This window comes from Lepeophtheirus salmonis, chromosome 7 (assembly GCF_016086655.4).
Source record: "Lepeophtheirus salmonis chromosome 7, UVic_Lsal_1.4, whole genome shotgun sequence".
Classification (NCBI taxonomy): domain Eukaryota; kingdom Metazoa; phylum Arthropoda; class Copepoda; order Siphonostomatoida; family Caligidae; genus Lepeophtheirus; species Lepeophtheirus salmonis.
In genome coordinates, this window is record NC_052137.2 from 31,519,131 (window position 1) to 31,533,147 (window position 14,017).

At 34.3% G+C, this 14,017-nt stretch overlaps 2 protein-coding genes across 3 annotated transcripts; one reads left to right on the forward strand and one right to left on the reverse strand.

Moving 5' to 3' along the window:
• LOC121121164 (leucine zipper transcription factor-like protein 1) lies at window positions 1-2,295 on the forward strand. The gene is made up of 6 exons (XM_040716031.2): window positions 1-102; window positions 159-283; window positions 360-554; window positions 639-972; window positions 1,025-1,171; window positions 1,237-2,295. Exons 1-6 carry the CDS (start codon window positions 100-102, stop codon window positions 1,375-1,377), a joined length of 945 nt encoding a protein of 314 aa, XP_040571965.1. The 5' UTR covers window positions 1-99; the 3' UTR covers window positions 1,378-2,295.
• Window positions 1,497-9,311, reverse strand: LOC121121163 (uncharacterized). Of its 2 annotated transcripts, XM_040716029.2 has the most exons (9): window positions 9,091-9,247; window positions 8,739-9,034; window positions 8,234-8,353; window positions 7,986-8,166; window positions 7,201-7,251; window positions 3,505-3,894; window positions 2,726-3,035; window positions 2,455-2,647; window positions 1,497-2,392 (listed from the first exon to the last, which is right to left on the reverse strand). In XM_040716029.2, exons 1-9 carry the CDS (start codon window positions 9,104-9,106, stop codon window positions 2,345-2,347), a joined length of 1,605 nt encoding a protein of 534 aa, XP_040571963.1. In that variant the 5' UTR covers window positions 9,107-9,247; the 3' UTR covers window positions 1,497-2,344. The 2 variants fall into 2 exon arrangements, with proteins under 2 accessions (XP_040571963.1, XP_040571964.1); XM_040716030.2 differs by lacking the exon at window positions 7,201-7,251 and having other exon boundaries at window positions 9,091-9,311.
• Between the last annotated feature and the right edge of the window lie 4,706 nt (window positions 9,312-14,017).

A 14,017-nucleotide genomic window follows, 5' to 3' on the forward strand; every position in this document is an offset into this window, starting at 1 on the left:
GGGGGGATTACCTGAACTTTCTTCTTTATAATATAAGGTTTAATTCATACCTCTGAACAAAAAATCAAATACTTTACTTTCAATATATATTTAAAAATTATGGTAAGTAAAGGGATTAAAGTCTGTTCTGACTAAAACCTTTTTCCAAATATAATTAGGAAGCTTTTGGACTTAATGCTCATCACGATGGTTTAATACGCAACTATCTCCGATTTACCAAGTTTCAACGAGAGCAGTGCTCCAAAATACTTCAGAGTTCAATCAAAGATGTAAAAGATACTAAGTAAGGAGTTTCTAATTATCTAGGTATATTCTTTGCTATTATAGTTTTGATCTTCTTTTCATTTTGAAATGAGCAGATTAACGGATAATACATATACAATTGATGAAGTACAGGATCTGTTAGATGATTTAAGTCTTCAAGTTTTAGATGAGGTGGATAATGAATTGATTAACTCGGCTCACACAAATGTTTTACTTTTACAGCAAGTATTTAAACAAGCACAAAAGTGGCATTTGAATTTGGATGCGGATTTAGCTGAATTGGAAAATAGGTTATTATTGAAGGGATTCGATTTTCTCTATAGATAAATATAGTAAAGAGAAAGGAATTAATGTTCCAATTTACTTAATTTTAGAGAGCTGTTGGATAAAGTAAAAAATTGGGAGGAATCCAAAGGAAGTCTCGAAGATCCATCTACATCGTTAGTGAAAGGAGTAACGCGACTTGCTCCACTCCATTCTTCATCAGAAATACAAAATAATGGGCCATTCCAACTTCTAGAACTTCAGATATCGAATTTAGAGAATGAAAATAAAAAATTACAAGAGCGATGTAATGCATTAGAAATTGAAGCCACAACCCATATTGAAGATAATATAAGAGTGAAAAAGGAAATGAAGGAGCTACAGAGTCTGAAAAGTAACGAGAAAGGCCCATTTTCATTAGAAAATAATAATCAGCTACAAGAAGTAATAAAGAATGAGGATTTCAATTAAATGATACCCTTCTTTTTTTTTGTAGTTTTCAGAAAAAGCTCAAATGGCTAGAGAGGAGCTAGATAATGAGAAAAAATTAAGAGAGGCACAAGAAAAAGAACTCTATGATGATCTAACTCATACGAAACACAGTCTTCTTGAGATACAAAGCCAACTACGTCTAGCTGAGAAGGTAATAATCTATTAATTAATATCACTACTAACTACAACTGCTTTTCTTGTACCATATTGTCGAAGGAGCTGGAGGGGAGATTTAGCGAGACGGGAGCATACAAGAACTTGAAGAAAATGCTCTCCCATAAGAATGATCAGATAAAGGAGCTTCGGAGACTTTTGAACGCACATGAAGAAGAGTCCCGACAATCAAACTCTGAGTGAGGTACTGATATTGCTACTCCTCCCTCTGAGTACTATAAGCCCAAGAATAAGGATTTAATTCATAGTATGAATGTACGTATAGAAAAATGATAAATAAATAAGTTATATAGTACTCAACGTGTGGTTATCAAAATTTATTACTTTGTCGGAACTAGAGAGAGAGAGAGAGAGAAAACCAAAATGAAGTTAACATGAACTTATACAACATCAACTCAAGGGAAAACACTTTTTTTTATAAAATGTATTTATAATAGTAATATATATAATATAAGTATATATAATTATAGTAGTAAAGCAAACTAAGAAAAAGAATGAGTACAATTATGTAACATTAGATGATGACATTATTTCAATGTAGGTATATAAAATGAATAATAATAGCATTGAAAAAAGAGACCTTTTTCTTCCACCACTATCGTTCCTTCTTTTTCTTCCCCTTCTATAATCCTTACGCTCTCGATCCGAATAGACGTGGCTTGTTTTTCATCAATCAATGAATGAATGAATGAATGAATAGTATACACTTCTTTCTTTTTATACTTTTTATAGACATTGTGAACTAACTAAATGAATGGCTCTAACCAAAATTTCAATCAACACTTTTCGGGGTAGTCCTCCCTCCTTTCTTTAAAAAAAGAAAGGAAAAAAAGAACTACCCCTAACGTTAAGAACGCATCACATAGTCTCTTCGTTATCTTCATAATTAAACAGTTCACACAGCGACGGCAGCGGCACTCACTCAATCAATCATTTACTTACTTACTCAAATGGGAGTATACGCGGAGTTTGAGGTATAGGTTAGTGATCAGGATACTAGCATTTCGACGACGAAATAATCAATGTTATTATGCTCAAGGCAAATAATGTCATAATCGCAAAAAAAGTCCAAATATATAAATAGGTATATATATATATATACTACTACTCTTTTTCTTAATGAAAAAAAATATGGAAATGGAGTCACCACTTAATCCGATTCCTCAAGGGTCGAATATTTGTTTGATCCAATAAAAGTCTGAAAATAATAAAAACAAAAGATGATTACTTCGATAAAGAATGAATATGAATTTATTTTACTGGTGGCTCATCGTTGATAGTTTTGGAAGGTTGCGGCGGCGGTGAAGCTGAATCTCTCTTGTTACGCTCTTCCGAGTCCGAAGATCTTTCCACTCGTCTAGAGTCCTGACTACGATGCACAGTTCTAGAATTACTTCCACCGCCTCCGTCTCCTCCTTTTCCATAATGATGCTGGTTCATTTTTTTCTTCTCACTAAAAAACGTAGAATGTACATAGAATAATTTGATGGGATTATGTTAGTTGTCAAATTTTGAAATAAATCACACTTACCCTTCACCCTCATCTAACTGCCCTTTCTCTAATTCCAACTTCATTAATCTATTCTCAACTTGTTTTATTTTCTCGCTTGTGTCAACGGGCTTTGCATCCCCAAAAATGGAGCTCGAAGATGGCCTTTGAGGTCTGGGTGCGGGCTCAGCGGTTTTTTTAATCATTAATCTATCTTCGATTTCCTTTTCTTTCTTATATGTATCAACAGGCTTGGCTTGGCCAAAAATAGAAGAAGAACCTCTGGCTACAGAGCCCACTGGCTCTGGGGCAGTTCTCTTTTCCAACATGAGTCTTGGACGATTAGCAGAATCTGTTTTTAATTAAAGATAAGGAAAGAAATAATTAATCATATCTAGTGATGAAAATTGTTTGTATAATGGGCATGTTATAAAAAAAATCGAAAATGTACATGGTAACCCTGAGACTATTTAAGGAATGTTTTGGAGAAGATCAGCTACAATCACCTGTGATAAAGGGGGAGAAGGAAATATACAAAGCACATTTACAAATGTGGATCCCCAATTATACTATTAGTCCAACAAGGACTTACAATAATAACTCCGCAACAAATCATCAGGGTTACGCTTTCTCTTTTATGAGCACATACGAATGTTCATTCAGGTTTTGAATATAATTGAATCAAATTAGAAAAATATGTTGACTACTCAGGAGTAAAATAATAACAACTGCTAATGAAAATAAAATTAATTCTTCAGATTAGAAATTACAAAAAAACGGCCAACTAAAAAGTTCAAATGATTTACATAACATCAACTTACCATCCTCCTCCTCATGCCGTGACATTTCATCCCTTCTATCATCATTTCTACGGTAACCATCATCATTTCTATAACTTCGTCGATCCTCAAAGCCCCCATCTCTTCTATCTCTAAAGGAATCTCCTCTTCGCCCATCATCTTGACGATATCCTCTATCATCCCTTCTATCCCCATAATCCCTACGATAGCCACCACCTCTATTGTCACGATAGCCTCCGCCTCCTCTATCGTCATCCCCACGACGTTCATAACCGCCGCCACCACCATCTCTACGAAAGTTTCGATCATCCCGACGAAAGTTGTCGAATCCACGAAAATTTCTATCCCCGCCTCGTCGATCACCGTCATCTCGCCGATCATATCTATCATCATAATTATTTCTTCTACGATCTTTAGAACAATTATAAAACAAATATTAAATGAGCAAAAGGACTGGAGAAATGTAGGTAAATAATATTATATACAAATAGTGTTGGATCGGTCTTAAATAAGTGTTGTCCTAATAAAATTCATGAGTCTTGGGAGCGGTCCTTATCGGTCTTTTGTGATAACTACAACAGCTGAAATGACGTAGTTACTTCAAATGTACTTTCAGCTGTTCAACAGGACCTCTGTTTCAAGAGACGGGAGGAACTGTATGGCTAAAACTTGTTATACAATACAAGCCATCATGTATTGTTTTCTTCGTTTTTATAACATTCAGTTCTAGCTATGAGTAAAGAAAGCTAGGACCAAAAGACCGATGTATCGTTCCTTAGGACCATTGAATAATAAAAAAGATCAGACTGATAGGCAACTGATTAGGAAATCAGTACTACGACAGATACAACATTATATATAAGACAAATAGATTGATAACATAAGTTAAACAAAATAGGAGTGAACGTATTTATTTTTAAAAAATATAGTTTTTTGCACATAAAAAAGGAACAGAGTAAGAAAAATTTAAAATAGTATCTTACAAATTTAGTTTAATTATCTACAAAATCAAATACATAAAATAAATTTACGGCAATTAGTGCTGAATCGGTCAAAAAAACAATACGACTGCAATCTCATCAGTCCGGTCCTAATAAAATTCGTTATTCCTAGGACCGGTCCTCATCGGTCTTTTGTTGTAACTAAACAGCTAAAATTACGTAGTTACTAACTATTAGTGTTGAGACTATGTGCAGCATCGAATCTTTTATTCGGTTCAGTCGTGATTTTTTCCAGGCCGATTTTTTTGTCCAGACCACGGACCAGTTTATTTCGGTCTCACTTTGTAGACCGTTTTTGATTCGGTCTCATATATTATGAGAACAATTTTTTTTCTTATAGATCAACTGTTATTCATTTTTTTCCAAAAAAATCTCTAAAGTACATGATAAGTTTTAAATCAAATACTGTATGCATATAAGAAACAACGAGATCAAAATTATTCAGAGACATCTCTGTTTAAACTTCGTATAACGTCATTGTCCTTGAAAAAACATATGACGTCATATTATAAACAATTTCGGTTTTTTTTTGGGACCGAATTTGAATGCGAGGCCGGTACAGACTGAGCTTTATTGTTGTACCGAACTAATTCGATCCAACAAAAAATATATCGGTCTAAGACCGGTCTAGGATTTCCAAACCGAAACCCAACACTAAAAAACTATGACCTTTCAGCTATTCAGCATGACTTCTTTCAAGAGACTAGATACCTGAAGTTTAAAGTAGGAGCTGTGTAGCTAGAACTAATTATTATACGTTCTTTCTATGAGTGAAGAATACCTATGAAGATAGCAAATACTTAAGACCACGGTATCGGTCCTTAGGACTGTTAAATTGTAAAAAAGATCGGACCGATAAAAAAAAAAAAAAAAAAAAAAGACTTGTTAGACTTATCCAACACTAACAGCAATGTATTTGATATGCCTTAGAGAAAGAACACTTCACCAAGGAGATTTAATGAAGTGCATATACAAATATATAGCAGTGCTCCTCATAACAGAAAATTGAATACAAGACAAGGGACAAAATACTTTTAAGAACAAAAAATAAATAGAGAATGAAATGGATACTTAAGATTTAAATAAAATTATTACTCTGTTAAGTTCATTAAGTCATTTATTTTGTGATATACATACATACATACATAATGACATAGGTATATCACAGATTTGGAATTACCATTTTAATAAAAGATAACATGCTCATCCATATACAAATATTTAGATATATATATATATCTAAATATTGCAAAATTAAATGAAGATAAATCCATTATGATAACATAACTTATATACAGTCAAATCCGGATAGGATAAAGTTTTTTGTTTTTCAAACAAAAAGTTGATCTGTTCCGGATTTTCCTCTAATTTGAAGTTAATAATATTATGTCAGTCTTTATTTAGGACTGAAGACTGCAGCCCCGTCCAGTTCACTCCCTGTTCGGTCCGGTCAAATTCCGTCCTCAAACTTATAAAGTTCGATCCTTGATGACGTCAGTAAACTTTAATTCTTTTTTTATATCAATACTAGTACAAGTGTTATCTCCATCCTTATTTATTCGATCCAGTCCAATCTTAGGACCCATCCTATAAGGACTTGGGACCCGTCGTTCGGACTATCAGTACTAGAACTGATAAATAAAAGAAGCATTAAAGTTAACTGACGTAACCAAGGACCGATTTTATTAGGTTTTTATGATTGAATTGACTGTACCAGACTGTACAACACTTCAGTTCTAAATAAATAAAGACAGACACAACACTAATATTATGCAATAAAAGATTAGTGTCTGAGAAAAAGTTGAGTTTAAAGGAATTTTGATCTCCCTTCGGATTTGACTGTATATGTACAGTGGAGAAAATATGTATTTGATCCCCTGGGGATTTTGTAAGTTTGCCGACTAACAAAGAAAAGGGTCTATAATATATATATTGTAAAGAATGCTGATTATAACCAGAGCTCCACGGTCGTTAAAATAAGCCACTAAACAACAGGGCTTGTCAAAAAAAAAAAAAAAAAAAAAAAATACTAGTCCAGAATCCCACAATTATTTGATCATTTTATGACTAACATAGAGGTGCTTTTTATGTAAAATGTATTTTAAAATAAAAGTACCTCTATGTTAATCAAAAAATAATCCAATATTTGTGGTATTCTGGACAAGTAATATTTGCTTTCTATATCCATTCGAAGTATGAGACGTTGGCATTAGGCAAAATTGCATGTGTATATGCGGCATTTAAGGTACGGCATTATGTAGCTAACAGGCTAGATACTGGATACAGTGCACTAGCCCGGCTGGATTTTTACTACCCACAGGGTAGTTTGGCTGTCTAGCCCGGAATATTAACACCATCCCCACCGTCAAATTTGGGGGTGTTTCTCTGCCAAGGAAAAGGACGACACCGCCACATCAAAGGGCGTCCATCCTATGGGAAATATCGGGTGGCAAACCCCTTCTCCCATGGCAGGGTACTAAAACATACTGCCATGACAGCAGAAGAGCAGCTCACGAAAAAGAAACACATTCAGGTCATTGAGTGGCCTAGCCAGTTTCCAGACCTCAACCCCATTGAAAACCTTTATCTATGGGCGAACTTACCAAATGCATATTTCCTCGGATGTAATAAATATATATACCCAAATTTGTATATAGAATATTTGTAAGTGATTCAGATAATTTAAAAAAAAATTAAAGGAATAATAATTTAATACCTCTATTATAATAGCCAGAGTCATTACGACCATAACCCGTTGCATAGCCACCTACAAAATCACATAAGTATTAAATATGTGTTTCAATTTAAGCATAAGTACTTAATTTATAGAATGCTCAGATATAAAGATGAATTAAGGTATAATTTGATGTTACTTTTTTTTGTTGTATCAACCTTGAAGTAATTATAATCTTAAAATCAAGTAAACACATTTTCAATATGAATTATTTGTGAAGAGCAAATGTTCCAATCATGATGTCACTTTTACAGACAAAAAAATGCGAGTTGATAATGACATGGAACTTAATACTTACATACTTTTATATTAAATACACAAACGCGTAAAAAAAGGGGAACAGCACATTCTAATAGTTTATGATTTAGAGAAGTAAATATTATTTTCTATGATGAAAATTTTAATACAATAAGACCCAGAGTTATATAAATAACTGCATTTTATCATTAGCTATATATTTATTCCCGTTTAAATTGTACATAATATTTCTTTTTGGCTTCCATAAAACGGGTCAATTAAAATTTCATTTCTCTGGGGATTAAATACAATATAACTATTTTATAACTGGTGTTTTGGAGAAGAAAAAAGGTACGTTAATTATTGGCTGATGTACAACTTGAGCATATTCTATATTTGATCAAGTTTAAAAGCAATTTGCTAAAACCCTGCGAAAACTAGAGGTTACAACACACATGAATTGAGGAAAAAATGATTTTATTCATATAATGTCTGGGTCTTAACGGATAGAGATTAAATATGGAACTCACCATGGGAATCTTGCCTTTCCCTAGGCTGTTGAGAAGGCTTATTCATACGCCAATCTCCACTTGTACGATCCTCATCATCTCCAGGAATACTTTTGTTGATATCATCAATTATTCGTCTTCTTTGACGAGGATCTCCATAGGTATCTGATACTTCAATAAAGAGCTGTCGGCCTCTTAACATCTGAAAGATAGGAGAGAAATTGATTCATATAATACACGAATAATTTTTCAAAAAAACACACACACACCTTTGTTGGCATGGAAAGGGCCATAATGAGCGACTCTTTATCTTCAAATTCGACAAACCCGGTTCCATTGATACGGCCATTTGGGTCGTTATTTTCGCGCAAGAGCTTGATACTGCAGACCTGGAACAGTAAATCAAAAATGTCAATGAATGATAATTGTATAACTTTGGCTATGGTTTGCAATTTTGAGCGCACGTCATATTTTGATTTGCATCTGGAAAGTTGAAATTCAATGATTGCAAACATTTAATCTTAAAGAAAGAACTTTGCGAAGCGAATGATACATTATGAGAATAGAAGGACGTCAACTCTTTGGAGCTGTTGGGACAAGTACTTTCAATGTCTTTGGAAGTGCTATTTGTGAGACATCCTTCTACTCTAATAATGCAAGGATTCCACGCCGCGTCTCATATAGGAGTATTTCCTTCCAAGTAAAAGGCAAAAGGCTTAGTGGCAAAGAAAATAGGAGGTGCGGGGGAAAAAGACAATTGGAGCTTAATTGGACCTTCATGTCGCGGAAAAAGTCCTCCACATCCGACTCTCTGATTTCGTAGGAGAGATTATTGAGGCGAACAGTGTATGGAGGAGAGGAAGGAAGACTTCTTTCATCGATTTCCAGAGGCATGGAGCTTCGAGGAGCGGAAGGCAAACTCACCTTCGTCACTCCTCCCACAATGGGCTCCACTTCGTCCACCTCATCTGCCCAGGAAGAGACACTCTTCACCATGATCACTCCCTCGCTCGGCCCCAGGAACTCGTTCAGGGGCACGGTCTTCATCTTCTTCCGTCCTTTCTTTCCACCTATTCAACGCAAAAACATCCCTTAGTCACATTCCAAATCCTTCATTTACTCTTACCTGCACTTGACGACATTCTCACAAGATATTCTCTTTAGTTCTTCACGAATAAGATCCTAAAATTAAGTCCCAAAAAAATCCTCACGACCTTTCTCGCTTTAACTCTTTTCAGATTCTTCCTTTTTCTCTCTCTCTCTTATTCTTCTCCCCTCATTCCACGCCAACTTAGAGTAGCTTTACAACAATGTAGCAAAATAACTTCCCACGTGACCAATATTTAGACAATGTACTCATCCTGGCGACACTTTCTTTTGTCCGCTAGGGGAGCGTAGAATATTACTTCATAACTAACTAAAATCCCTCTATGAGCATACCCTTATAACTGAATCTACAAGGTAAACTCACGAGACGGCATAAGGAAAAATGAAAAAAATGAAGGGATGACGTCACCTACGGCATAATAAAAAGCGACATCTAACCTTGGTAAAAAATAACATCCAGACCATGTTTCTCCTCTAACTAGTAGGCTCGTTCGGCTATTTTATTTTAAGCTTCAGACCAACTGCTCTATGCCAAAATCAGGGGGAGCCATATACACTTCTCCCTGCCACATTTTGTATCTCCTTACTTTCTCCCAATGCGTCCTATTAATTATGAATAAACTCTTCCAAAAAAGAACTTTCATCTTTTATTTACACCCCCTTCATATGTAAAAAATCATCTATTTCCCTCTGATATCCTCCATAGCCAAAAAAAACTAACATTCCCACTACATGTGTTGCATATGACATTGTAAGCGCTCGTATATGCAATCCACGTGAAGAATAGGATGTGTCCTTTAGCTAGGTGGTAATTTATAGTACTAGGACCTTCTCCCGCTTTTTTATTTCTTTGCTATACAAAATATTTTGTAAACATCGTGTAAGTAGGCTAAATGGATATGAAAAATACACATTGTAATTAGTGATTTTCCTATTATTTCCTCGACAATTACACAATGATTAATCATAATCACATGATGTGATTTTATTTGATAATATTGTAGTTCCTACTTCTCGTGGAGAACAAACTTGCATTTCATTAAAATCAGGACTGTAGTACACAAGATTTTATTTTCCTCAGGGAAAGAAACGGGTTTTTTTTTCGTTTTTTGCTACAAGTGCAATGTATTTAACAGGAAGTAACGATTGATAAAATATATTTGTCGACTTTTAGCCAATCAGTGTTGATGTGACTAAAGGGTGGTTCATCTAAAAGTTCGCAGGCCGAGAGAAAAAAATAAAACGCTCTTATGATTGAATTTCTAACCGATTTTATTATCATTTTCACAAAAATCAACGTTATAACATAAATTTATTATTCAATCAATAAAATCCCCGTTAGCTCAGACCACACGTTCACAGCGTCCACTGGGTAAAGTCCGGAATGCCCTCCTTATCTCAGGGGTCTTGTGGAGACCTTCATTGGTAACCCGTTTTTCAACAATACCCAAGACTATATAGTCTCTTGTTCAAATCCGGCGAGTTAGGAGGCCAAGAACTCACTTTCTCAGAAGCTGTTCTTTGCGCCGTGCATTGATGGCACGATGGACAGTTGAACGGGACGCACCGTCGATGCTTTCAGCGATCGCATTCATCGATTGGTCGGGATTCTCCTCAATTTTTTTGTTGATTTTCTCTAACAAAGCAGGACTTCTGACGGTTTTGGCCGCTTCGGGATCACGAAGCTTCCGAGAAACCATCGTTAGTGGGTCATTTCCATCCTGCTCGACACGTTTTCTGACTTTTTGGACGAATCGAATACTGCACCCGACCGCTCTAGCCAAAAACGCATTGTCTACTTCACCATTTAAATTGCATAAAATACACATAAGTGCACAACGTTTTTGTTCCTGATTAAAAGAAGATGCGGGTATGTTTTCGTAAGGAAGCATATTGAGCAACTGACGTTGTAGTACTGCTGTGTCGTTGACCAACGATTCCTTCTTTTGAACGACTCATTTTAATGAACGTATCACGACTAACTTTTTTATTCACTCTCAACCCCTAGATACATAAGCCAAGGGAAAGGAAAAATGTGAAAGAAACATATGCCATGGTATCTACTCTTGTTTATTTTTCTTGTTGCCAACCGTTCATTATTATTTAGAGAATAGTTATTAATTATGATATACATTAAATTTATAATCAGACCCATGACTGAGTATGAAATTACACGAATTCTAGACGAATGCCTTTGACTTATATTAATTAATATGGAAATCCAAATCCTATGTTTGGGGGCGTCCGCTGTGGGGGGGGGGCAATAAAGGATGGAATTTTTGCTTACCATAGACCATAAAATGTAATTTTTTGTGATTTTTTTTTTTAAATTTCTTCCAAAAATTTTTAATTTTTTTCTCTACAAATTTATTTTCTGGAAATACCTTTGAATTTTTGAAAAATTTTCTCAAAAATATAATATTTGGAATTTCATTTTTGAAATTTTCTTCCTAAAAATGTAATTTTTTTTTTTTGTGAATGACTCTTTTTTATAAACTTTTTTCCTTATTTTTCAAAAAAAAAATCAGAAACCAATATATATATATAATCCTGCAGACGCCCCTAATATCGTACCATTATTGAGTTAATAATACAGCTGCTTTTATTCATGCAAGAGTCAGCTTATGAAAATTAATTAAAACAACTGAAATAAAAATGCACATAAAAGAATCGAGCCATAGTACTGAACCGACTTAGTTGCACTAGTGATTCGTTTATTTGTACTGGTAAGTTTCACATACATAAAATATATCATTATTCAACCTCATTCAAATATTGCTATCCCTTTGACTATTTTGTTAAGTTCTTATGAATAATTTTAGGTGTAGGAGCATATATTTGTGTAACGCATGGTAGTGCATTACTTCACTTTACTATTGAGTCCACTCTCATTCACGCCCCAGAATGACTCCAAAGTAACCAACTCAGCAAATAAACTGATTAACCAAAAGAACTAAATCCTATAAAGATGATTTTCATTTCGTACATTCAGGACTCAAGTAGCAGTTTACTTGAGTCTACTCCTAATTCAAAATTTTCGTAGAATGGAGTAGTTTGCAGAAGAAGGGAGTGAGGTTTTGGGAATCTAGGTCCCAAATTTAGCTTCAAAAATACAAATATTTTTGATCTTTGATTATTCAAATGTCTCCAGTACTCCAATTTTTTGACTACCCAGCTAACTTTTCAAAATGCTCAGCAACATTACTTTTTTGGGCAGCCTTGGTGAGTATGATGGAGAGTAATGTAATAGTTATTAATTACGTCAGTAACCTCATTGCGTAGTAAATATAATAAGCCAAGAAACAAGTAAAAAATATCTATTACCCGTAAGGTGTCGTGACATTATTAATTGACATTCACCAATATAGAATTAGAATTAAAAAGAGAACCATCCCTCATTAGCTGGAAGCACAAATCTCCAGATTCTTATCCTTTATCTGCACTATATATTGAAGGAATCCCAGGATTTTCTATTATAATAACATAACGGGGGGAGAGTGGATGATACAGAGCGTTATGCCGATCTAAAGCATTAAACCAAGTATTACATCGAGCACCGTTTGTTAGCCTGAGAAAATAGTATGGTCAATATTTGTCATAATATTTCCGCAAGATGTCGCTTTTATATGACGTCACTCATTTATTTATTGTACGTAGTATTAATAAGTTTGAATAAGTAATAAAATGAATATAATTTTTTCTTGTCTTAAATATTTTATATTTACATATTATTATAAAGAAAGTTTGAAACAAATTACTCCAAAATAATGGGTCATTGTAGTGTCCGAGGATGCAAAGATAGAACTGAGACAATTTCCAAAAGCTTCAAGGAAACGTTCGCTTTTTTAAATTTCCCATTCCCAAAAATCCAAAAGAAGTCGCAAGAAGAAAAAAATGGGAAGTCTGCTGACCCTTCTGTATGTGAAAATCATTTTGAATCATAATTCCCTTTCCATAATTATTCAAGCAAAAAGTATATGAATAATTAAGTAAATAAAAGTAAAGACTTGACTTACTCACGAGAAAACAGGAAATGAATCTCCAAAATGCTTTAAATAATAATACCTCTAGCGGACAAAAAAAGTACATTTTGACCAAGACATCTTTTTCTCTCATAATGCGCTCCTGCTTCCGGTCTTTTACTAATTTTTGTGAGCGCTCTCCCACACATTTTTTCGCTTTTATAGATGTATAATTTGACAACTCTTTATGATTGCAATTAAATTCAATCTATTTTAAGTTCAAGTCGATTTGTGATAACCATACATTATTAGTAATAGCTTATAATAATCTAAATGATTGCTTTATTTAAAATTTGGATTTTATAACAATTTTATTTCTCTTTTGGTCTGCCTTGGGCACACAAAAATTGGGAACCACTGTCTTAGGGACATGTATTTACGAGGTTTCGTGCACTATCACACAATTAATCCTCATAAATAACTAGAGCTTGGACCAAGGCCATTTTATCGCTCTTCTAAAAAGATGGGCGCGTTCCCAATTTGAGTCCATTGAGTGCCAATTACTAATTTTTTTCTTGATAAATAAATGTACAAGAAATGGTTGTCAAGCTAAAATTAAGTAAACAAAGCTCATGCAATATTAGTTATTACCCTCTTTCTTGGAGTTACATTATTTCTCCGCAACACGGCGCCACTTTCTGAAGCCTTCATTACAAACTAATATAAGTAAACATTGACCATGCCCTAATAAAAGCAGTTCTGAGTGCAATTCTACTTTTTGTTTAAATATGTTGACTAGTTAATAAGTAACTGGAGTTTGCTCCGAATTAATGTTAAAGAATACCGAAAGGTTAGTTATTTTTTTTATTTTTATTTTTGGTGGGGGGGGGGGGCTTGTTTTTTTTTCAATTTTTTAGAAAATTTTCAATGATTAAAAATTTGCACCACTGAATACAAGAGATCCGTAAAAAAATATCCCTGTTT